Below are 24,238 nucleotides of genomic sequence, written 5' to 3' on the forward strand. Positions count from 1 at the left end.
GGCGTCTCTCTTTTAAACCCGGCCCCGTGATCAGCTGATCACCGGCTGACAATGGTGACATTTTGGAAAAGACACAGTGGTGGAAGCTAATCTGTGAAGTCACAATTTGATTGTTATTTTTAATCACATCTTCACCTTTTATCAGCCACTTCACTGTGTGATCACACTCTTTAAAATCAGCTTGTATGGTCAGTCACTGGTGAACACAATGATATATTGTGAGATAACCACAGACAAATTAGTCATGTTATCTTAATCAGTTTCATTGTGATTCCTGTTTTTGTTCCAAGAACAGTTTGAGCTAAAAAAAAATCCTGTTTTAAATGCTCACAGGTAATAACAGAGTTAAACTAGAGTGTGAGTTCAGGTTTCTATTTGACTTTGTATTGTTGACAGTAATAAAGACCAACATCCTCGACTGTCAGCTTCTTGTGCTTCGACTGTGGGCGATCGTGGCTCAAGAGTTGGGAGTTCGCCTTGTAATCGGAAGGTTGCCGGTTTGAGCCCCGGCTCGGACAGTCTCGGTCGTTGTGTCCTTGGGCAAGACACTTCACCCGTTGCCTACTGGTGGTGGTCAGAGGGCCCGGTGGCGCCAGTGTCCGGCAGCCTCGCCTCTGTCAGTGCGCCCCAGGGTGGCTGTGGCTACAACGTAGCTTGCCATCACCAGTGTGTGAATGTGTGTGTGAATGGGTGAATGACTGCATATGTAAAGCGCTTTGGGGTCCTTAGGGACTAGAAGGCGCTATATATAAATACAGGCCATTTACCATTCTTTATAAGCAGAGAACAGTTCGCTGTAACACTCAGTCTGTCTGATTTGGTTTTGGCTTCTTCACCAATCTGTCCATGTGTGATCAGCTCTACAGTTTCTCTGTTGGAGTAAAGGTCCACTCAGTACATTCACAGTTATTCTGCTCATCTGTCACATTTACATAAAGCAGAGTGACGTCATCTCCAACTTTCATAAAAATTGATTTTTCATTTTCAGATACTGTTGAGAAGATTGAAGAAACTTTTAGAAACAATCTTATAAACATGTCCAATGCTCCTCTAAAACATGCATGATCAGCTTTTTCATTAATTTGCAGTTAAGTGATTGTAATATTGATAACATTTAGTTTTCCTGTCATTAAAATGTTTCCTGTAGCCTGAGCACTAGTTTAGCTCACAAGCTAAGCAGGTGACATTATGCCACAAAGTCAAATGCAGCAGCCTGACAGTTAGCTGCGTGTCCTCCCCCACTTTTTCTCTCTCTCCCTGCTTTCCTATCCTCTCTTCACCACACTAAATAATAAAAACATCTATAAAGATGCAACATAAATCAGACATAAAAACATTTGAATCCATCTGAATTCATCCATTGTGCTTCTCTGTCTCACGTCTTTCTTGTTCTTGACTGTCAGTCTCTGAAATAATGACTCTTTAAGACTATTTGTACTTCCTGTGATTAGTGAAATGTCACTTCCTAATTACAACTTCAGCAAACTTTAGTAAGTTGTCTCTTTTGCTCATGTACATCATTTTTCACATTTTTGATATTCAGCGAAAATGCAGCACACTTTTCTTTACATATCACAAAACAGACAGCAAATAACAACATGTACTTGCAAGGTCAAACTCCTCAACCACCACAACAGGTCCTCTTTATGTCTGAGAGATTGCCTAATTATAGAGTTGCAGCTATAGGAAAATACAGCATACAAGTCTGAAACCACATGGTCATCACTGTTCATCTAATAATGGCATTTTAGGAGGGTTTTATTTTTAGTAAGAATGTGGCCACAGCAGCAGAGCTCTGGAGGTGTTAGTCTAATAACCTGTCAATAGAATGTCAATATAATGTCAGTATAATCTTTTAATTATATAGGATTACTTATGGTAGAATGCTGCATGTAATCATTTGTGTTTAGAAGTATGTAGTAGATGGTATATTGAAAGAATGTCTCATCCTAGGAGGTTTGTGTGCATTTCCAGGGTGTTCTGGCATTCAAACCCACATCCTGGGAGCATGGGAGAGGTCGTACCTTCTTTTATTGTTTTACGGTAGGATAAACGTAGCTATGTCAGTTTTAGGCTAAGTGCATTTTGTTTAGATGAACTGCTGGACTTCCAGGCCAGCAGGTTTAGGGAAGTCATTTATGGGGTCACCCACTGACCCCACACACACATACACACACAAACACACACACACACACACACACACACACACACACACACACACACACACACAATTATGTATAAATAAAGACCAGGGCAGTGGCACGGTGCGAGTCTCTACTTTGCTTGCAAGTAACTAACTGCAGTGTGTGTTTCTCCTATCTGATTCTCAACTGAAGAAGTGTTTTAGAATAATTCTCCTGACATAACCACAACCAGATAAAATCAGAAACACAAATGGTCAACACCCTGAGACGACTGAATTAAAGTGAGTGTTATGTGAAGGTATTTTACTGCTGTAAATGAAAACACTGCAAACAGTGACGCATGCAGGAAGGAACATGAAAAGAGATATTTGTTCCCCGAGAATGACCAGCAAAAGAAATGAACTCAGGAGGCGGGAAATTCCTCAGAAAAACACAGAGTAGTGGGACAGACAGAGGTCATTGATAGAGAGTGTGCAGGGGTGTGGTCTCTGGCTCCGCTGCAGTGGAGGGTTGGTGCCAGGGAGACTGAGGGTCAGGTGGAGTTGATTCCACTAATGAATGCTCCTGTTTTTGCAGTGACGCTGAGGACCAGCGAGGAGGTGTGTGTGCATGCAGAGACAGAGCAGTTAAGATGCCGATAAGGAAGCTCTGGGGCTGAGCTGCTGTAAAGAAAGCACTGAGTTTGGTAACAAGCTGTAAAATAAACAGTTCAACTGGAATTGAACGCTCTGTGGTGTTCAGAGTGGTTCCAAAACCCAGCCGCCATGTCTGACCCCCAGCCTGCACCACCAGCACAGCTGCTCCAGCTGCTGGCAGAGATGGCAGCCATTCACCAGGAGCAGGCGGCGGTTTATCAGGAGCAGCTGGACAGACTGCAGGACCAAGCCGAGCAGTAGATGTGCGTGTTAGATAGGTTGGTCAAGACTGCCACGTCTCCGCACCCTCCCCCACTGACGTGTTGCTGCATCAGATAGGGGAGGGTGACGATGCCCAAACTTTTTTGGAAACCTTCTGGGTTTACATGGGCGCCGCAGTTGCTGTTGGAGGAGGCCCAGACAGAGATTCTGGGCCTGGGCCAGACAGGGGCTCTGGGCCTGGAGGCCCTGACAGCGGCTCTGGGCCTGGGCCAGACAGGGGCTCTGGGCCTGGAGGCCCTGACAGCGGCTCTGGGCCTGGGCCAGACAGGGGCTCTGGGCCTGGGCCAGACAGGGGCTCTGGGCGGTGTCGGAGGGGGAGCCGCGCATGCTAACAAAGATCGTGTTGGAGCAGTTCATCGAGGGCCTGCCGGGGATAACAGCAGCTCCATTAACATCAGCACAAGAACTGCGCACCAGGAGCTTCAAGGTGTGCCCTTCCATGGCCGAGCAGCTTCTCTAATTGTAATGTGCAGCAAAGACGGAGTTGGCCAAACAGGTGGCTCACTACATGCACAAAGACATTAAAAAGACATAAAGACATAAAGACCTGGATGGCCGCTAACTTTCTGCTTCTTAATTCAGATAAAACTGAGGTTATTGTACTCGGCCCTGAAAATCTTATAAATATGGTATCTAACCAGATTCTTACTCTGGATGGCATTACCTTGGCCTCCAGTAACACTGTGAGGAACCTTGGAGTCATTTTTGACCAGGACATGTCCTTTAACGCACATATTAAACAAATATGTAAGACTGCTTTCTTCCATTTGCGCAACATCTCTAAAATTAGAAATATCCTGTCTCAGAGTGACGCTGAAAAACTAGTTCATGCATTTATTACTTCCAGGCTGGACTACTGTAATTCTTTATTATCAGGATGTCCTAAAAACTCCCTGAAAAGTCTTCAGCTAATCCAAAATGCTGCAGCAAGAGTCCTGACAGGGACTAGGAAGAGAGAACATATTTCTCCTGTTTTGGCTTCCCTTCATTGGCTTCCTGTTAAATCCAGAATTGAATTCAAAATCCTGCTCCTCACATACAAGGTCTTAAATAATCAGGCCCCATCTTATCTTAATGACCTTGTGGTACCATATCACCCTATTAGAGCACTTCGCTCTCGCTCTGCAGGCTTACTTGTTGTTCCTAGAGTATTTAAAAGTAGAATGGGAGGGAGAGCCTTCAGTTTTCAGGCCCCTCTTCTGTGGAACCAGCTTCCAGTTTGGATTCGGGAGACAGACACTATCTCTACTTTTAAGATTAGGCTTAAAACTTTCCTTTTTGCTAAAGCATATAGTTAGGGCTGGACCAGGTGACCCTGAATCCTCCCTTAGTTATGCTGCAATAGACGTAGGCTGCCGGGGATTCCCATGATGCATTGAGTTTTTCCTTTCCAGCCACTCACTATGTGTTAATAGACCTCTCTGCATCGAATCATATCTGTTATTAATCTCTGTCTCTCTTCCACAGCATGTCTTTCATCCTGTTTTCCTTCTTCACCCCAACCGGTCGCAGCAGATGGCCGCCCCTCCCTGAGCCTGGTTCTGCTGGAGGTTTCTTCCTGTTAAAAGGGAGTTTTTCCTTCCCACTGTCACCAAAGTGCTTGCTCATAGGGGGTCATATGATTGTTGGGGTTTTCTCTGTATTTATTATTGTGCGATCTATTGTACAATATAAAGCGCCTTGAGGCGACTTTTGTTGTGATTTGGCGCTATATAAATAAAATTGAATTGAATTGAATTGAAAAAGGTTTTATCTGTATGGACATGATCGAGTTTCAGGAAAACACGGGGTGGCAAGTTCATTGGCTCTCCACCAGGATATGTGGGACATAAAGAAGGGGGTCAGCTGACCAGCTGTTGACGGCATGTCCCAACGCCGTTGTCTTGTTTGATGAAGTGGATAAGGCCCAACCTGATGTCCTCACCATCATACTGCAGCTCTTTGATGAGGGTCGTCTTACATACAGTAAAGGAAAGAATTGAATGCAAAAACGCCATCTTCATCATTGAAGTTGAATGTCGCAAGTGACGACATAGCCCAGCATACATTGCAGCTCTGCCAGGAAGCTAAGCAGGTCAACTGCAGCAAGCTGGCCGATAACCTTGAGGACATACAGAAAACCTTATGGCTCACGGCCATACCACCCTGAGCACGCCCGATCTCGTCTGATCTCGGACGCTAAGCAGGATTGGGCTTGGTTAGTACTTGGATGGGAGACTGCCTGGGAATACCAGGTGCTGTAAGCTTGGGGCGGTAGAGTGGATCACCTACTTACGGGAAGGTTGGTGGTTCGATCCCAGTCTCCTCCAGTCTACATGCCAAATATCCTTGGGCAGGATACTAACCCCATGTTGCTCTCCAATGCACTCCATCGGAGTGTGAATGCGAGTGAACCTTAGATAAAGTGCTTGTGTGAATGGGTATGATTGGGTAAATGCACGAGTTGTATAAAGTGCTTTGAGTGCACAGTGAGAGTAGAAAAGTGCTATATAAGAACCAGTCCATTTACCATTTACCAAAAGCGATGACATTAAAATCTCCAGACAGTTTAAAGAAACTGTGATTCAACCAGTCCTGAATGGTCATTTCCGGAGGGACAAGTTTCTGGGTCGTATCAAGAAATCTCCTACTTCCTGCTATTCTGTCACTCAGAGCTGCTGCAGCTGGTCAGCAAAGAGCTCAACTTCTGGGCCAAAAAGGTGAAAGAGCGGCATGATATCACTCTTCAATGGGATCGCTCAGTACTGGACCTGTTAACAGGCGGCTACAACATGCATTATGGAACTTGTTTCATAAAGCATGAGGTTGAGAGGAGAGCCATCAGCTAGTTAGCTGCAACATACGAGCAGATGCTACTGCCCAAAGGCTGCACGCTGCATCTGTCTGTCCAATCAGAAGGCCAGAAAGAGCACAGCACTCCCAGCCTGCACTTTGAGGTGATTGGAGAGGACAACTAGTCGAGAAGACTGGACAGCTGTCTATTGCTAAGCCATGAAAACTAATAACAAAGGATTAAAAATGCTAATATACGCGTGACCATATTTCCACATGCATGACTTCATATTCACTTCATAGTGTAGTTAACACAAATTTTATGCATTTGATCTGTAAAGGCCCTTAGAGGATTTTTAATGCTACTAACCAACGCTAACGCTAACTGCTCCCGAAAACTGTCATAGCTGTAACTCTGTCTGTGAAGCTGGATTTAAGAAATAAGTGTTTAGCACCATCTTCTATCAGTACAAAACATGACATTACCTGATTGGTTCGTTGCAGTCAATAGACTTTTAGTCTTAGTTTACGTTAGCTAACTAATATCAGAACAAATAACTGAGTGGAATGTAAGGATACCAAAACTAAAAATCAGTTTAAGGTGACCACTTTTGTGCTGTCTCTGGCTACAACAATGAGATTTGTTAAGAAATCGAGGATATGCTGTCCACTTTCACTCTGTCACTTTAGCATAAAAGGTTCTTTGTTGTTTGGCTAAGTGAACTAACATAGGAAAATTTGAGTCAAGTGAGAGGTGGTTTACTGAATTGACAAAATGCAGTGAGAAACTTTTTTTCTTTATCTGGCCAAGTGTAGCGAACAGCGCAATCAGCTGATGCGATTAGTGCTATTTTATGCAGTTAAATAACCTTTTTTCCCCCAAGAACATCCACCCACTTTACAACATAACATCTTACTACATGTTCATTACACCACAAGCATAACTAGATTTATTACCAACGCACGATCGGGAATCCCATCAGCATGTCCGCAGGGAAAATAGGTTGATGTGTGTGAAGGAAAAAAAATGCCTGGAGTTTTTATTTTATTTTTTTGTGGTGTTGTTAAAAGTTTGTTGTGCTTAGGAAAAGAGATTATTTTATTGCATAAAATAGTGCTCATCGCGTTTTGTGAACATTTGTTTAGCCACATTGCGTGCCTCTAGCTTTTGGGTCTGGTAAATCAAACAGACTCTGCTCCACACTGTTCTCATTTACAAAACTTTCCCATGTCAGTGCAGCTAGCCAAACAATAAAGACTCACTGACAGTTAAAGAGACAGAGTGAAAGTGGACAGCATATCATCGGTTTCTTAACATAAAACTTATTGTTGCAGCCAGCGCCAAAACAAAATTGATCCTCTGAGACTGATTTTGTCACGGTTGACGCTGGCCAACCGTGGGGATGTGAGGAAAAGGAGGACCCAGGCACAGAGCTCTGAATATAAGCAGTGCGTTTATTTACAGTGCAGTAAATAACCAGCACACCACTAATCCCCGTAGCTCCCTAGACTCCCGTGTGTGTGTCCCACTCCGACGTCCATGCTCGTGCTCCTCCGACGAGCCCTGATCCAGCAGGGCCACACCCACCAGGCCTGAAGGTGCCTGTAACTTGGCCCACAGAGAACAGCTGCACGCACTTACACACACACCGGCCTACATACAAATGTGGACAGAACAGTAGCACAGAGCAGAAGACACACACATTAAATAATAATAATAAAAATACTAGTCCACACTGCTCACGGACCCCGAGTCCCTGGAACCGGGTCAGTGACAGTTTTTTATTTTTATTATCCTTATATTCACCCCAGTTATTGATTCTGTTACTCGTTAGCTAACATATTCTAATGTAAGTTAATTGACCGCAGCGAACCAACCAGGTAACGTCATGTTCCATAATGACAGAAGATGGATCTAAACATGCTTTTAAAACTTTAAGCACTTATTTGTTAAATCCAACTTCACAGACAGAGTTACATCTGTCAGTCTTTGAGAGCAGGGCTCAATGGTGTTAATTTGCCTCAATACATTTAGTGTTTCATTTCCGATCTTCAGATCTTTAGAGTTAGTTAATGTTAACTTTCAAATAATTATCATAGTTGTTACTTCAGCAGATTGTTTATCTAAGACATTAATTAATTAAAGACAGACATTATTTTAATGTATTCAGCCCACTGAAGTGGGACTAAATTCCATGGACTAATTCCAGTGACTAAAATAGTCACATTTTGAATTTATGTGTGTATTTGTGTGTTTGAGTGAGAGAGAAAGAATACAAGATGCTGTTTGCTTCAGTAAAACGTGGTGATAATGACCCCCTAATTCATCTGACCTGAGGCCTTTCACAGAGTAGTTATGCCTGTGGGCACCCGCTCTGTGGGCTGCATCAGTAAACTGAACTCAGCTTTACTCAAAATGTATTCAATCTTTTTATAAGCCAATTGGTGCTACCCTCCAAAATAGTCTGAGTTTATCATGTGGCCCCTTGTGAAAATGAATACTGTAAAGCTGTAGTGTTTTGCCTTTTACAGTCGTGTGAGCAAAGCAGGATAAAGGGTCCAGAGATAGTGAAAGTATATTTAGGTATTTTATAGATAAATGTAAAAAAAAGAAATATTGTAAATAAGCTGCGAGTTATATGACTACAGTAAACAACCTGGCAAGAAGTAGAACTAGAGCACAGGTGTATATATACACATGAGAACAGCTGAGAGTAATGGTAGGAGGGGAGGTTGGTGTGATGCAAACTGAAAGACTGGTGACCTCTAGTGGAATGAAGGGGAGCGACAGGGAAACAATCTGTAAACTAAAGCTCATTCCACGGGCACTATACGACATTGTTCACAGCTTAAAAGATCAACCTGGTTCCATAAACACCAGAAAGCTAATCATAGCTATTGTGGTGACAGTAAGTAGAATTACACAATAAAAGACACATGGTTTTATTGTTTTGGCTGGTTGTTGAAATGAATTCAGGTATTGGCAGCACAAATTATCTCACTTCAATAAAGAAAAGCATTATACAAATGGATTTTTTTATTGTTATTTAGTCACTAATATTAAATGCAGAGACAAGAAGATAAGTATATGCCATGGATTAGTTGGTTTTAGGACCCAAATACAGAAGTAAACCAAAGTGAGCTTTTGTATTTGGCTGAATATGTTCAATAAGTCCAAAAAAGACAAATAGTCACAAACCAACATCCAAACTACAGGGAAACCACTAAGGCTTAGATAACAAGTGAGAGACAGCTGGCCAGAGACAAAGAGAAAACGAAGACAGGACTATAACTGATGAATGATGATGATTCAGAGGGGATGAATGTAATTACACACAGGTGAAAACATTTAGGGCAGAGCAGAAGATCCCAGCAGAAAGAAGCAATTAACACAGAGAATTAAAGTCACCTTCAAAGGAAAACAGGAAAGACAACTAAAACTACAAATCCCACAAAACATGATAAGAGAAAGGGTACAAGTACGTAAATGAGACATGAAGTAAAAACACACACAAAAAATACTCCAAATAGGCACCAAAACTCAATAAAAACTAAACACCTACCAGAACTCAAATAATACAACAAAACTAAAGCTCAGCATCACCAGAATGCTAAAGACATCAAAACAGGAATTCAAACCTCAAATACAACATAAACCCAGAGGATGATGATGCTGAACGCTGCAGGCCAGCTGCCATCTTTTCTCAGGTTATTTTACTGGCTTAAACTGAAACAACAAACAGATTTTTAATGAAAATGTAACCCCCATATGTTTCTGATTACTAACAACATTAATGTCTATATAAAGTTTTTGTGGTTAGATAGAAAGACACTGGTCTGGTTTCATACAGCAAAAGTTTACCATGTACTGAGAGACAAAGTTTATATTGAGAAACTATCTTGTATCTGGTGTAATAGCTGTATGTTTTCCATCCACCCAGTCTTGTCTTCACTTCATAACCTTGTGAAAATAAACCAGGCATCAACTATATTTTCATTAAAAAATGCAAAAATACATTATTTATATATTTATAGACAAAAGAAAACAGCATTGCTGTATAGAACAATAATACAGCCGGCACTCTCACAGTAACAGGTGTTTCTTTTTTAGACATATTAAGTTAAACAGTCTGTTGCACATCTCTGTGTCACATTTAGGCAATCTAACAGGAATATTTTAAACCATTTAGCATATTGCTAACAAATTTCTCCATGAGAAATCAAAACAAAAATAGTCTTTGAAATCCTTTTTGTATAATATTTGAACTATATGGCTGGAAAACTGACAGCAGAGTAGATGTTGCTGGGATGAGCAGTGGCTGCAGCAGAAGAGGAAGGAGCCTTCACAGTGCTGTATGCATCATCTTTGTTAACACAGATGGTCAGAGTAAATACAGATTGTAGTTTTTTAAATCATGATTTCATTTAGTTTGGGAAAAAAGCTCTCCAACTTTACCTCATGTGAAAAAGTAATTTCTTTCTAAACCTAATAAGTGTTTTTGTCATCTAGCAAGAACTGCAATCAAGCATTTGCAATAACTGGTGATGAGTGTTTTACAGCGCTGTGGAGGAAATTTGGTCCACTCTTCTTTGCAGAATTGTTTTAATTCGGCCACTTTGGAGGGTTTTCCAGCATAGGCTGAGTTTTTTAGGTCATGCGAAATCATCTCAATCTGATTCCAGTCTGCACTTTGACCAGGTCAAAACCTCCATGTTGTTTTTTGAGCCATTCAGAGATGATCTTGCTGCTGTGTTTTGCATTATTGTCCTGGTGCACTTGAGCTTCAGGGCACATTAAATGAGACAAGTGAGGCCTTCAGGTTTTCCGCATTTTCTGGATTAAGGCCCTCATCGTGGTTCGATTCCCAAAGCATTTGAAATGCCTTTGTAACCCTTTCCAGACTGATAGAGTTCAGTGTTTCTTAGCTGTTTCTTTAGATGTCCACGATGTTGCTTTCTGAGATCTTTTAGTCAACTTCACTTTGTCAGACACGTTCTAGTTAAGTGATTTCTTGACTAAAATATTCCGGCCTGGGTGTTGCTCATGAAGTCATCTCTATAAAAAAATGTGATTAATCACTGTTGATTGTTGATTTAACACATTGGTGTAATTACTTTTTACATAGAGACAGAGGTTTGGACAGCTGTTTCCCTTTCTTTGTATTTTATTTGTATTTATTCAGGTTATCTTTGAAATATCTCAGTGTGACACTGATACTGAGTGTGGTAGGTTTTGAAAACAGCATCAGCACAGTACACAGCAAAGGGGAAAGGAACAATTGTTCCTTTCAAATTTTATACAAAACATCCAATCACCTCGTAGGTTTCACTCTGTACTCACCACAGCGAGGACAGCATACAAGATGAAGATGTTGGCTATGGTGGGATTGCTGAGGTTCACGGCTGGCCTGAAGGTGTGTAGGTCAAAGGCAGCCTGCAAGGAGTCGTGTGTTGGACCACTGTGGCCATTTTTAAAAGACAGTATACTGTAACATACAGACACTGACCACAGAGAAAATGTATTTAACGTAAACAACAAAGCACAAAAAGAAGAAAAAGAAACTTTGCTTTTGAGCTATTGTCCAGACACAAAAAAAATGTAATTTCTTTTGTGCTCGTGTCCACCTGGATTTTTATCATTTTAACATTTTTTCTCTCTCTCTCTCATTTGACACTGAACTGGTCGTTTCACTACCTGCAAAAGGTAGTTTTATGATTATTGTGTTGGCGGTCTGTTGCTTTCCAATGCCTTTCTATTAGTGAATATTAAAGGAGAATTACACCAGTTTCAGGAATTCAAACCAAAGTCAGTCAGTCCTCTTTGAATAAACACCACTTTTCCTTAAACGTCTCATACAGACATCACTGACATTTGTTTTTCATGGTGGTACACAACCACTAGAAATGACTGGAACTCAATCTGAATTCCTCAAAATGGTCGTCAATCTCCTTTAAAGGGTTTAAACATGTGAACCTCAGAAATGTATCTGTACAAAATATTGCTGATAATCTTTCCATTGCACATAGTTTACTTTGCATTTACATGCAATATTTTAATTTTGTGGGGAAATCTGTTTTATTGTGTTAATATTATAATTATTGAGTAAAAATGTAAATATTCCATTCCGGCAAACTGGCCGCTCGACATTTATATAAAAATCTCCCGAGCTTATGGATTAAGATGATATTAATGAGCAGCAGACTTTTTAATAAACTATATTTGTTACACTTCTATTGTGAATAAAAAATCTTTTAATATGTGGTTTCTTTGGATTTGTACTGTGTTATTTTAATTTACAGACCTGTTGTGGAATTTATTGAATTTCTGATATGAGTTTAAAAACTGTCCTAAAAATTTGTCTGGGCTGCGAACGCAAAAGTACTTTCAGATTTAGAGTTCTATACTTGTCTTTTCAGAATAAGAGCATGGTATTAATGCATTTATTGGGATACCTATTTAGATGGATCCACGCTTTCAAACTTTTTACATCAAATTATGGCCCTACAATCAGTTGCAGCAGAAATTGAATCTCACTAGAACAGGCAACATTTATTTAGGCTTCTGTCCAATTTTCGTGAGCCTGTGTGAACTGTGTAAATTGTAGCTTCTGTTTCCTGTTCTTGGCTGACAGGAGTGCCACCCAGTGTGGTCTTCTAGCCCATCTGCTTCAAGGTTTTGTGCATTCGTACATGCTCCTCAGCGTACCTAGAGTGTAACAAGTGGTTATTTATTGCCTTCCTATCATCTTGAAGCAGTCTGGCCATTCTCTGATGTCATCAAAGCATTATCACCCACTCTGTTTCCTCTTTTTCAGACCATACTTCTCTAAACTGTAGACATAGTTGTGTGGCAAAGTCGCAGCAGTTCAGCAGTTTCTGAAATACTCGGACCAGCCCAACACCACCAACAACCGTCCCGCGTTCAATCATTTAAACCAACTTTCTTCCTGTTCCTCATGCTCCATTTGAGGTGTCTACATGTCTAAATGCTTTGAGTTGCAGACATATGGTTGGCTGACTAGGTGTTTGTCTGAAGGATCAGTTCAACTGGTATACCTAATAAAGTGGCTGTTATATTTGAGTCAGATTCACACACTGCTTATAACAGGTATACCACGCTGACATCACCCATGGGCTTTTGGACTTTGCGTTTTGAAGCTTCAACTTTACTGTTTTGTCGCCACAATGCTGGTGACTATATGTGGAAGAAATTTACGTTACTGTTATCTACTGTGGTTACACATATCTGCTAATTATTAGACTAATAAAATGCTGGAATTTGACTCAATGAAAAAAACTCACACAAAATTCTCAAACTTTCTTTAGGAGGACCCCAGCACGCCTGCTTAAAGAAAAGTAAGTGTGCTGATGTGGATGCTTGCAGCGACTGCTGTATAGAGGCCATCCTGCTACACATGAAACACATCAGTGTCATAATTGTTAGTTTAGTCACGTGTTTGTTTATTATCCTTATTCTTTTATCTGGGACTCTTTGCAAACATCTCAGAGAGAGGAGACACCAGCATCTGAACAGAGACTCAAACCAGCAACCTGCAGCTCCCTGCTTGGCTGCTCCAGTGTTCTCCTCACTCATGTTGCCCACCAGTGATTTCTAGCTGGCCACCCACACAGCAGGCTAGAATATGCGCTGAGCCTCAGCACCATGGTTGCAATACTTGGACATGTTTTCTTTATTAAATAATGAACCAGACCCCAAAAAGTGAACAGCTGTTATTGCTAGGCAACGGAAGCAGCATTTGGTGATGCAGCACCTGACATTCCTGACCATGTGGGCGGAGCATGCATGAGATGGAATGTTTAGTAGAACTGTGCAACACAAGCACTTAGTTACAGCATTTTTCATTTTATCCAGACACAGCTAGAGACAAATCTACAGCAGCATCTCTGTGCAGGACAAACCACAGTTGAAGATAAAAAACCATCGAAAACTTCACTTCACTTCTCTACAATAAGTTGGTTCTTTTCTTTAAAAGGCCAAAATGAATCAAGGGAGATCGAGAAGAGGATATGTGAGTGCTTCACCATACAGTACAGTGAAGTCGACGAGCCTTCAAGAAGAATTTCAAATAATACAGGCTGAAAATGTCAAATTAAAAGAAGAGGCAGAAAAATCAAGACAAGAAGCTAAAAATTCAAAGTTTGAAACTGAAGTAGTATTGCAGGAATTACTGCATGTGGGTGTAAAACTTAAAGGAGAGAAAATGGGAAAACAACAGGCAGAAAATGAGAATGAAAACATGAAGAAAGAACTGTTGGAAGCTGAAAAAGCATTGGAGGAAGAGAAAACCACAGCAGAAGAAGCCAAAAATAAATATCAAACTGCAAAGAAGGAGGCAGAAAATGTGATGCAGGAATTACAGGAGGTGCAGGAAGCTTTTGAAGAGGAAAAAAGGAAAATGCAGTCGGCAACACAAGAAGCTGAAAATGCAATGGCTGAAGCTGAAATACTGAGGAAGGAATTAGTGCATTTAAAGCAACAACTTGAAGAGGAGAAAAAACGTAAACATGAGGCAGAAAATGAGATTGGAAATATGAAGAAAGATTTGTTGGAAACCCAAAAAGTGTTGGAGGAAGAGAAAATTAAAATACAGGAAGCAAAGAAAGAAATGGAAAATACAAAGAGTTACACTCAAAACATTAAGAAGAAGTTGCTGGAAACACAGGAAGCACTTGAAAAAGAGACACATGGAAAATGGGAGGCAAAACAGGAAAGTGAGACTCTGAAGAAAGAACTGATGAAAGTGCGAGAAGAAGTTGCAGAAGAGAAAATTGAGGTGAAGGTACTCAAGAAAGAAATGACAGGCTCTCCGGTGACCAAAAAAGACTGCAAGGATGCACTTAAAGAAATAAAAAAGCAGAAAAAGGAAGCTAAAGAGCTCCTCAAACAGAAAGTGAAACTGGCCAAACAGCAGCTGAAAGAAAAATTTGAAGACGCCGAGGAGCAGCTCAAGAAAACCTTGAAGGAGCTGAAGACAAAAGAAAAGAAGGCGGAGAACAGGAGGGGATTCTGGAGCAGACTGCTGAGAAAAAACTGACCCAGCAGCGTCAAGTTTAAGGAGATCAATAGTTTCTTCCTCCTTCCCCCTGTCTCCACCTTTCTTTCACCCCATCCTTCTTCTTCTCTCTCTGTCTCGCTCATCTTCTCTACCCTCACCTCTCACCTTTAACCCACTTCCTCCTAAAAATCCCCCCAAACTTTACTTGGGATGTTTGTGTCTTTTTTTTAAAACTCTATTCTGAATACATCTACTGAAATACACAAATAAAATTGCCATAACTTGACCTCATGTTGCCTGCTTCTTTTCTTGTGTGTCTGTGGATGTAAAACAGTAACACACTTTCTGCTTTGTGTGTCTTTAATTGTAAATAAATGCAATATATCTTCATTTTAAAATGCAGTGCAAAAAACTTCTGCTGTAAATCTGTTTTTAGCAAAATGCTTTTTTTTTGCCCCTTCCTGATTTCTCATGTTTTTACATGTTTGTTCCACTTACATGTTTCCAATTTCAAATGTTAACATCCTGAACCTGAGAAACAAAAGTGAAGCTGTCTGACACGTGATTTAACATAAATACATACAAACGTGTAAAAACAAACAAAATGTGCCTGAGATGCTGACTTTGATTAATTTAAATATATGTAACTTTCGCGTGTAATTTTGTTACACAAATAAAATTTAAAATATTAAATTTAATGTAATCTGGTCAAATGAAATTTATTTGTTTGGTATATATTCAGGTACAGACCAAACGGGTGACATATTTTGATTTCCAAAAAAGAGGACACTTGGCTCAGTCATGAAGAACTTGCTTAAAGAAACATATTTAACATATTTAACATGATGCCTTCTCTGTGCGGTCAATGAATTGTGAAATAAAAAATGTCATATAGGCTTTTACAAGTCAACAAGTGCAAAAAAAGGAGTTGTGCTTTGGGATCTTTTAAACATCATTAGGCGTGTTGCTACACGCTGTCTGTCCCCTGTGAGCGCAGAACAAGCGCTCACAAAGCAGCAGTTCGGGGATGACGTCTCACACATGGGTCCTCTGTAGGCCTAGGAAACCCGGACATTTTTATCAATCTCGAAAATCCCCCCGGACGCCCCGGACAGAACGTGAAAAGTGGACAAGTCCGGGGAAAAGAGGACGGTTGGTCACCCTAACCAAACACATTCTATAATGATAAATTATTTGAATGAATAAACCTTTAAAGTCGAAATAAGTTCTTGATGATTTTGAGGGTTAGTAATGTTTTTGAGTATAAAGTAAACAATAACAATAATAAAATAAACAGGTGCTTCTATTGTGTTGGTTGATCAGTTTAGTGATTTCATACAATATAAAATATCTCTCTTCAATAAAGAAAGACGTTAAACAAATGGGTTAAAAGACATATACACTTATATTACATATTACATTTAATGAAAAGAATACTGACAAGTGAATGTCATAGAGTCGATGTGAACAGGACACAAATGCAGGAAAAACAGAGCAAAGAGAGAGTTATTTTATTTGGCTAAACAGGAGGACTAAAGGAAAGCTAACTAACTAACTAAAACAGGAAATAAAGAAAAGACAGGGCTAAACATGATTACAGAGGATACAAGCACATAGATGAGACCGAGGGAACACGAGGGAACTAGAAACACAAGAAGAAATTCTCAAAATAGGCACCAACACTAAATAAAAGCCAAGAATTCAAGAAAATTAAATGCAGGACCGGGGAAGTAAAGCACTCAAATAATTCAACAAAAACTAAAGCTCAGCATTACTAGAATGACAGAGACAGATTCAAAACTCAAATGCAACACAAAGCCCTTGGACCGCGACTTTGAACGTTGTGGGTCATGTAGCAGTTTAAACATTTGATATGTTTTTTTGTTTTGTTTTATGAATAAAATATAACTTTATTTAGTTTTTAATCTGTATTTATTTATTTATTGCAGCATCATTTTTTGATATTGGGGTTGCACTACAACATTAGTTTTCCAGTGAACAGCTAGATGTAGAACACGTCAGTAGAGGGAAGCAAAGGACAAAAAACAAAATCAAAAACAACCTTAAAACAAACAAGCCTCCTGTCATCACTTCTACATACAAGTTTAACTTTATAACTATGACACTACAGAACATATAAAAAAAGAAGAAGAAGAAAAACACCTGACCCTGGTGTTACCGATGGCGTTCTTGGTGTAGCTGACGGTGGCGTACGAAACTTCAGGATCCGCCTACACAGTCAAGACGAGAACGTCCTGACTCCTCAGTAATATGTGACACTGTGTCATGTGACAACAGCAACTCTTCAAACATTCAACCCTTTAAAGTCTTTACCTCGTATCCGTGTCATGGTATATCTCATAAATGATGTCTCAAAATGTTTGTTTTTAACTCTGACTAAAGATTTTGCATTTCATGGTCTGTTGCACTGTTCTACAGCTACATTGTCTAACTTCTTTATCTGTTGTATGCTTTCTTAGTCGGTCTTACGCATTTCTAACTTAATTGGAGATTATGTATCGGAATTTCAGGAGCAGGACCACGCCTCCAAACACGCTCCTTCGGGTTACGTGCCCCACCCTCCCTCCTTGTTCTCAATTCTTTAACTTCTTCACTCCTATTTAGTACATGAGGATCTGCAAGGACCGGGAGCCGTCGCCCTCCGAGGCCTTCCCCAAACCGCAGCTCAATTCATGTCCAAGCATTCACCTTTACCTACTAAAACGCTGTCAAACCTAAAATGAGGACGTGGGCCCAGCTAGTGAATTAGAGAAGAAGAAGAAGTGGTTTTAACTCTGGGTGTAGTGTGTGATCTCACTGAGAGCTGACTGGCTCGAGGAGCAGACCGAGTCTCTGCAGGGTTTAAACTCAGGCCCTGAAAAACAGACATAATCTGGTTACATCAGGTGGTAAACTGTGTCTGTGAAGGCAGTTTAGTTCTTGTTAACACCCCTCAGAGATGATCGGATTTGTTGTTTATTTAATGTCAGTTGAAGAAATATTTAATTATATATAGTAAACCTCACAGCATCTTCATCCATCTGTGTCTACAGATGTAAGCATGTGGGGAAATATGGAAGTGGAACCCTTTAGCTAAGCATTCATAGGTGCAGACATAACCAATCAGCTCAGCTCAGACACTTCACCCGTTGCCTACTGGTGGTGGTCAGAGGGCCCGGTGGCGCCAGTGTCCGGCAGCCTCGCCCCTGTCAGTGCGCCCCAGGGTGGCTGTGGCTGCAACGTAGCTTGCCATCACCAGTGTGTGAATGTGTGTGTGAATGGGTGGATGACTGGATGTGTAAAGCGCTTTGGGGTCCTTAGGGACTAGTAAAGCGCTATATAAATACAGGCCATTTACCATTTTAAACTGAACAGCAAGTGTAACCAGGGTTAAATTAAATTTCAACCCTTTTCTGCAAAATGTTTGCAGAAAAGTTTTTTTTCCTGTGAAATATCATAAAATATAAACATATAACTATATCATTAATATCTATACAAGGCTTTTGGTTTGTTTGCATTTAGATATTCACACTTGGATCACATTATGGAAACACACTGGGCTGATTTCATTAAGAAAATTAAGAAAAAGTTTCTATTTACATTTAGTTACATAGTTTTAATGGAGGATATAAAGACATGATTCTGGATTTGAAACCAAATATTTTTTTATAATAGTGGCATCTATCTAATCATTTACGTTAATTAGCATGTTGCTACCAATCTGCTGTATGCAAACACAAAACAAAATTAGTCTTTAACTTAAATGTGAGTCCTTTTTGTCAACTTTAACTATGTGAGTGGAAAAGTGACAGTCGAGTAGAGGCTGCTGGGATCAGCAGTGGCTGCAGCAGAAGAGGAATGAGCCTTCACAGTGCTGTAGGTCACTGCATCACCTTCATCATCACCCCGAACCTGGAAAACAAAAGCAACATAACACTGTGACCCTGCAGTGGATAAGCAGTTTGATGGAAGAACTGGAAGGGTGCTTAGAAATTACATCCTTCTATTTTCAGCGTCTCAGTTTCAAAGACAGTGATGTGGATCACCTCCAAAACATGATGTATTCTTTCTTTGCCCATGCTAAAGTCATCCATCAAGTCTTTTGTACTCACATGTTTGCTGCAGCTCAGTTAACTTTAACATGTAAGTTTAAATTGGAATCATAGTTTGGACAAATTGCACATTAATATGTTTTTGAGATGGCTCGTTTTCATTATTATCCAGCGCCTTGACAGATATACTGTTGTCTTTTATTCAAATAGTTCTCTGCTCGAAGGAAGTGAATATGTAATTGGTTCTGTTGGTCTTTCTTTCTAGTCCACGATGGTAGATACCAATGACAGCTTGAGCTGATTTAGTTTGGATGTAGATCGGGTCAGAGTCACACCAAATGTGCATTACATGACTTCACAATGACACACAAAGATTAATACACTACACCATGTTAACAATGCTGACAAATGATTATGAAAATAATGCAGATGTCATACTGAGGTCATCAGGCAGACGTTAGCATGGTTTAAGAGCTGATGTATAGCCCATGCCATTTGGAATATAAATACATAAATAAATAAATAAATAAATACACAAAGACAAAACCTTACCTGAACTTTATTGTTGGTCTTGGTGTAGCTGATGGTAGCGTAGGAAACTTCAGGATCCACCTATACAGTGAAGACAAGAAGATACAAACACATTAACATGATGACATGAGAAATACTTTACACTTTTGTGTAACTAATATTATTATTATTATTATTATTATTATTATTATAGTAGAAGGGGTATGAAATATTTTTGTTTTTTGTGGCAGCAGAGCTGAATCAGTCGGCTAAAGAAGATCCTCCACTTCCCCAAAAGTTGATTCTGTTCATCTGGACGTAGCGTTTTCAGTGGGAGAAACGTTAATGATCAAGGAACTGACCTCCCAGCCCATTGTTCCTTCAGTGATGCTAGTTTCAGTCATTATGCAAATGTACTGTTTATAAGATTGGGGAAGCCTGCAGTCAGCTGAGACTGAAGAAGTCACTTGGATGAGTGACGAAACGTTTCTCCCACTGAAGACGCTACGTCCAGATGAACAGAATCAACTTTTGGAGATTTATTTACCTGGATGATTGAGCATGCATCAAGACATCCTCCACTTCCTGTTAAATAAGGGAGGTCAGTGTGACTGTAATGAGCAACAGTTTGTTCAATGGCCAGATGTGGATGCCCAGATACTTGTACCTCCTCCACCACATCAACATTGTCCATTCATCCATTCTCTTCTGCCTATCTTTATCAGGGTCACTGGGGGGGCTGGAGCCTATCCCAGCTACCATGGGGTGAGAGGTGAGGTACACCCTGTACACCCAGCCCTGTCACAGGGCAAACAGAGAGAGACCATACTGTCCCAGAATAAACACTGGTTATATAACCATCATCTTCCTTCTGAAGTCATTCGCCATCTATCTGGTCTTATTCACATTCAGAAGCAGACCACTCCTCAAAATCACTACCATCAGAGTCTCAGTGTGTCATGCATTTACATTTAGAGAACACATTAAAGAAGAAGTGGTTGTAACTCTGCTCTGGGTGTAGTGTGTGATCTCACCGAGTCCTGACTGGTTTGAGGAGCAGACTGAGTCTCTGCAGGGTTTAAACTCAGTCCCTGAAAAAGAGACATAATCTGGTTACATCAGGTGGTAAACTGTGTCTGTGAAGGCAGTTTAGTTCTTGTTAACACCGCTCAGAGATGATCGGATTTGTTGTTTATTTAATGTCAACTGTAAAAACATTAATTATTTATGTGAAAACTCACAGCATCTTCATCCATCTGTGTTTTATTTCCTGTAAAGACACAAACAGTCAACTCTAACATTCATTTTGAAACTCAGACAAGTTTTATCTGTAAATGTTCTCACCTCTAGTTCTCTTCCATCTGATGAAAACCACAACAACTATCAAGAGTGAGACCAAACCCACAGCTGGAATGATGAACCACAGGACACCTGGCAAAAGGAGAAAAACAAAAAACCTCTAAAGCATTTTCTAGTTTAAAATATGCAAAATATAACTAAGTGGGCTGCTATGTTTGCGCAGTTGGTATAATGTTATATGAAGAGGAAAATACGAACACACATAATCAGAGACATTTGCTTTCATTCACATTATGTGAACCAAAGTCAGTGTATTTCTATTTAAAGATAAAGAAAATCCCATTAACAGGGACGTTTGAGTTTGTGTGATTTTACTGACAGACAATGATTAAATGAATAAATATATCTCCACCCACAGCCATGATATTCAGAGACAGATATTTATGTTTAATATTTATGTTTAATACAAAAGTGAAAACATCTTCAGACCAGAAGTTTCCATCTTATGTTTCCTGTAGGATACATGTCTGACTGTCACTCAGCAAAATGTACATAAATGTAATGAAACAACTGGAATAAAAATATAAAAATCAAAACAGAAACATAAAAGTCAAATATACATTACAGTATATTTTACTTTTCATTTGCAGACACATGGTTGAGTTACCATGTTGTGAATTTGCAGATGATTTGTTGTTTGCTGTCGTGCTTTCACTTTCCACAGTTGTTGCTGTTGTATCATCTGAAATTAGAAGTTAAAAAAAGAGAGAATGTATTTTTCATGTGCTGTAAATCATATTAAAGGCCACTTTAAACTAAAAAATAAACAAATACTTTTTATCGGTTTAATTTTAGTAACATCTTGTTTGTTGTGAATGTTTCAGTTTTTCTGGCTGGTTTCTTTGTTGTTTTTGTGTCACCTGAATAAATGAAATAACACAACATAAAACTTTTCGATGTTTTTCATCTGTTGTAAATTCAAGCTTTAGCTGATTTTAGTCGTATTAAATAGTTGATCATGATCTCACCTGTTTCCTCACCTGAGGTCTGATGGCTGAAGGTAAACAGCTGCACTTTTCCTGTTTTAGTATCAGTCACTTCACACTTCAGTATTTTATGACGTGATGAGTATAAATAATAATACTTCAGAATAGATACAGTGGTGGAGCAGTCAGTCTGTGAGGTCACTATTTGTTTGTTCTCTTTGTCCACAGCTTGACCTTTAAGCAGCCACTTCACTGTGTGATGACACTCTGCATGTGTCACCACAGAGCAGCTTAACGTCACCTTATCAGTGTCCTTATGTTCAGTCACTGGTGAACATAATGTAATAATGTGAAACACAAAAAGTGCATCAGGACAGTTATTTTAATCATTTTACCTGATTATTATTATTTTATTATTATAAATATGATTAATGTTTTTATTTCAACAAGAGTTTGAGTTAAAACTATTTTGATGTAAATACTCACAGGTAATAACAGAGAGATGAACCAAAGACTGATGAACCAGAGTGTGTTTAGATGGTGTTTCTTTGACTTTGTATTGTTGACAGTAATAAAAACCAACATCCTCAACTGTGAGCTTCTTTATAAGCAGAGAACAGTTCACTGTAACACTCAGTCTGTCTGATTTAGTTTTGGCTTCTTCAACAATCTGTCCATGTGTGATCAGCTCTATTGTTGTTTGTGTCTTGAAGCAAACATCCACGTAGTACCATCACAGTTATTCTGCTCATCTATCACATTTAGACAAATCAGAGTGACGTCACCTCCAACTTTCATAAACATGGATGTTTCATTTACAGATACTGTTGAGAAGATTGAAGAGAATATGAAAATAAATTAGAATACAGCAGATTTTACAATCAGAGTGAAGATCATTTTAGACACAAGTTCATAAACAGAGCATGCTCAGCTGTCTTATTTACTGTAAAGGTTTGTGATTCTAATAATACTGATATAATCTAGTTTGACTGCTATTAAAATGTTTCCTGTATTCTTACCTGCAATCTGAATCATCAGACATAAAAACATTTGAATCCATCTGAATTCATCCATCGTGCTTCTCTGTCTCACTTCTTTCTTGTTCTCGATCTCGACTGTCACAGTCTCTGAACTGATGACTCTTTAAGACTGTTTGTACTTCCTGTTATTTGTCAGTCGTCACATCCTCAACACAACTTTAGTAATTATCAGATCTTTCCCTTTTTTGTTGATGTTCATGTTTTAAAAATTTAAAATAAAGAGTCCATCAGCTTCAATCTCTCAATGTCTTATAAATAAAAATTCTAAAGACAAATGATAAGAAGACTCAGCAGGTGCACATCGTTTCCATTTGTGTCAATGACGTGTTTGACACCATAAGGGTGCGAGGGGAAGGGAAAGGGTCCAAAGCCACACTCCGCTCTCTCAGCCAACAATCCCACTCCTTTTCCTCCAGTCGTTCCTCTCGCTCACTCGGGGGTACAGGGACGGGTCCGGGGGGATCTACGCGCGCACACACACAGAGAAAAATCCGATTAGCTCTAGCTCGCAGAGAAACTCACAGACTTAGGCAGATTGCTGAAGCACTAACACGGGTGGCTCAACGTTCCAGCGACGAGTAGTGTAGGTCTGCCATCTTAAAAGGCCCTTCTGATTGCAGTAAACAGCGACAGGTGTGATGAAGAGCACAGGTGCGTGGGCCAGGGGCGGAGCCCGCAGTGAGCACCGCCGCGGCAGGGGAAAGAGGGAGAGGGAGAGAGAGAACAAAAACAAAGACATGTTGCCTAACGCGGAATCAGCCAGTGAGGACCGTGACAGTTTTAACAGAGCTTGTCTAGAAAACAGACAGCACATAAGAACAAACAGTTGAAGCGTCAAACTCCTGCATGTTGGCTGATGTCTAAGAGATGAAGATATCCAACTGCAGCTATAGAAAATACAGCAGATAAGATATGTTAGTGGACTGAGACCCTCCTCTTCCTCATTGTTAACATGGTCATTTCTTTCTGAGAGCTGAAGAGGGAGTGTTTTGGTGAGAATGTGAGAACTGCAGCAGCAGCAGAGCTCTGGACGTTTGAGTCTGTAATAATGACCAGATAAACGTCAGAAACACAAATGGTTAAAAGCCTCTGAGCCTCTCTCTCCACCCAACTACCTGTTCTCTCACCATGAGTATTAGGTTATTTCTTAAGTTTTAAGTTTAAAAATGTACAGAAACATGAAGTATTTGTTATCACATGTATGTTAGAGATCAGAAAGCAGGGTCTGAATGTACAGAAACAGTCTGTATGTGGTTTCTTGGTGGATGTAAAAAAGAGAAACTGTGGTCAAGCAGGAAGAAAAAGCTCAAACACTTTATGAAGAAATGTGAAACAAACAAAAAAGAAAAACTGCCCATTTTTCATTCTGTACATCTTTGACTCATCTCGTTTGACTGAATTGCATTTTTACGTCAAAGTATGCACCTGTCCAACCACTGAATGGATCTCTCTTTTCTCTCTTTTTTCTAAAAATGACTTTTGGGAATTATAGTCCTCTCAT

The 24,238-nt window shown here is 39.9% G+C and overlaps 2 protein-coding genes, 1 long non-coding RNA gene and 1 other non-coding gene across 5 annotated transcripts in view; 1 reads left to right on the plus strand and 3 right to left on the minus strand.

Moving 5' to 3' along the window:
- The window catches only part of LOC109194820 (uncharacterized), a 183,095-nt gene that overhangs the window by 17,033 nt on the left and 141,824 nt on the right, over positions 1-24,238 (minus strand). The window contains exon 13 of the mRNA XM_025898661.1: positions 17,877-17,891. Within this exon, the coding sequence (XP_025754446.1) occupies positions 17,877-17,891 (15 nt within the window). The remainder of the gene's footprint in view (positions 1-17,876; positions 17,892-24,238) is intronic.
- LOC112842542 (5S ribosomal RNA) lies at positions 5,189-5,307 on the plus strand. The gene has a single exon (XR_003214354.1). It is a non-coding gene; the product is annotated as a 5S ribosomal RNA (ribosomal RNA).
- Positions 18,296-24,238, minus strand: part of LOC106097797 (uncharacterized) — a 37,808-nt gene continuing 31,865 nt past the window's right edge. Inside the window, exons 5-10 of one of the 2 annotated variants that reach the window (XM_025898677.1) lie at positions 21,379-21,453; positions 20,757-20,843; positions 20,654-20,682; positions 20,447-20,503; positions 19,455-19,514; positions 18,296-18,762 (exon numbers count right to left, since the gene is read on the minus strand). In XM_025898677.1, coding sequence (XP_025754462.1) covers positions 18,640-18,762; positions 19,455-19,514; positions 20,447-20,503; positions 20,654-20,682; positions 20,757-20,843; positions 21,379-21,453 — 431 coding nt within the window. In that variant the 3' untranslated portion in view covers positions 18,296-18,639. The remainder of the gene's footprint in view (positions 18,763-19,454; positions 19,515-20,446; positions 20,504-20,653; positions 20,683-20,756; positions 20,844-21,378; positions 21,454-24,238) is intronic. The other variant, XM_025898678.1, reaches the window with a different exon arrangement.
- LOC106096662 (uncharacterized) lies at positions 22,342-23,492 on the minus strand. Its single transcript, XR_001223052.2, has 3 exons — positions 23,289-23,492; positions 22,717-23,200; positions 22,342-22,521 (listed from the first exon to the last, which is right to left on the minus strand). It is a non-coding gene; the product is annotated as an uncharacterized LOC106096662 (long non-coding RNA).

This window comes from Oreochromis niloticus, linkage group LG15, assembly GCF_001858045.2.
Source record: "Oreochromis niloticus isolate F11D_XX linkage group LG15, O_niloticus_UMD_NMBU, whole genome shotgun sequence".
Taxonomy (NCBI): domain Eukaryota; kingdom Metazoa; phylum Chordata; class Actinopteri; order Cichliformes; family Cichlidae; genus Oreochromis; species Oreochromis niloticus.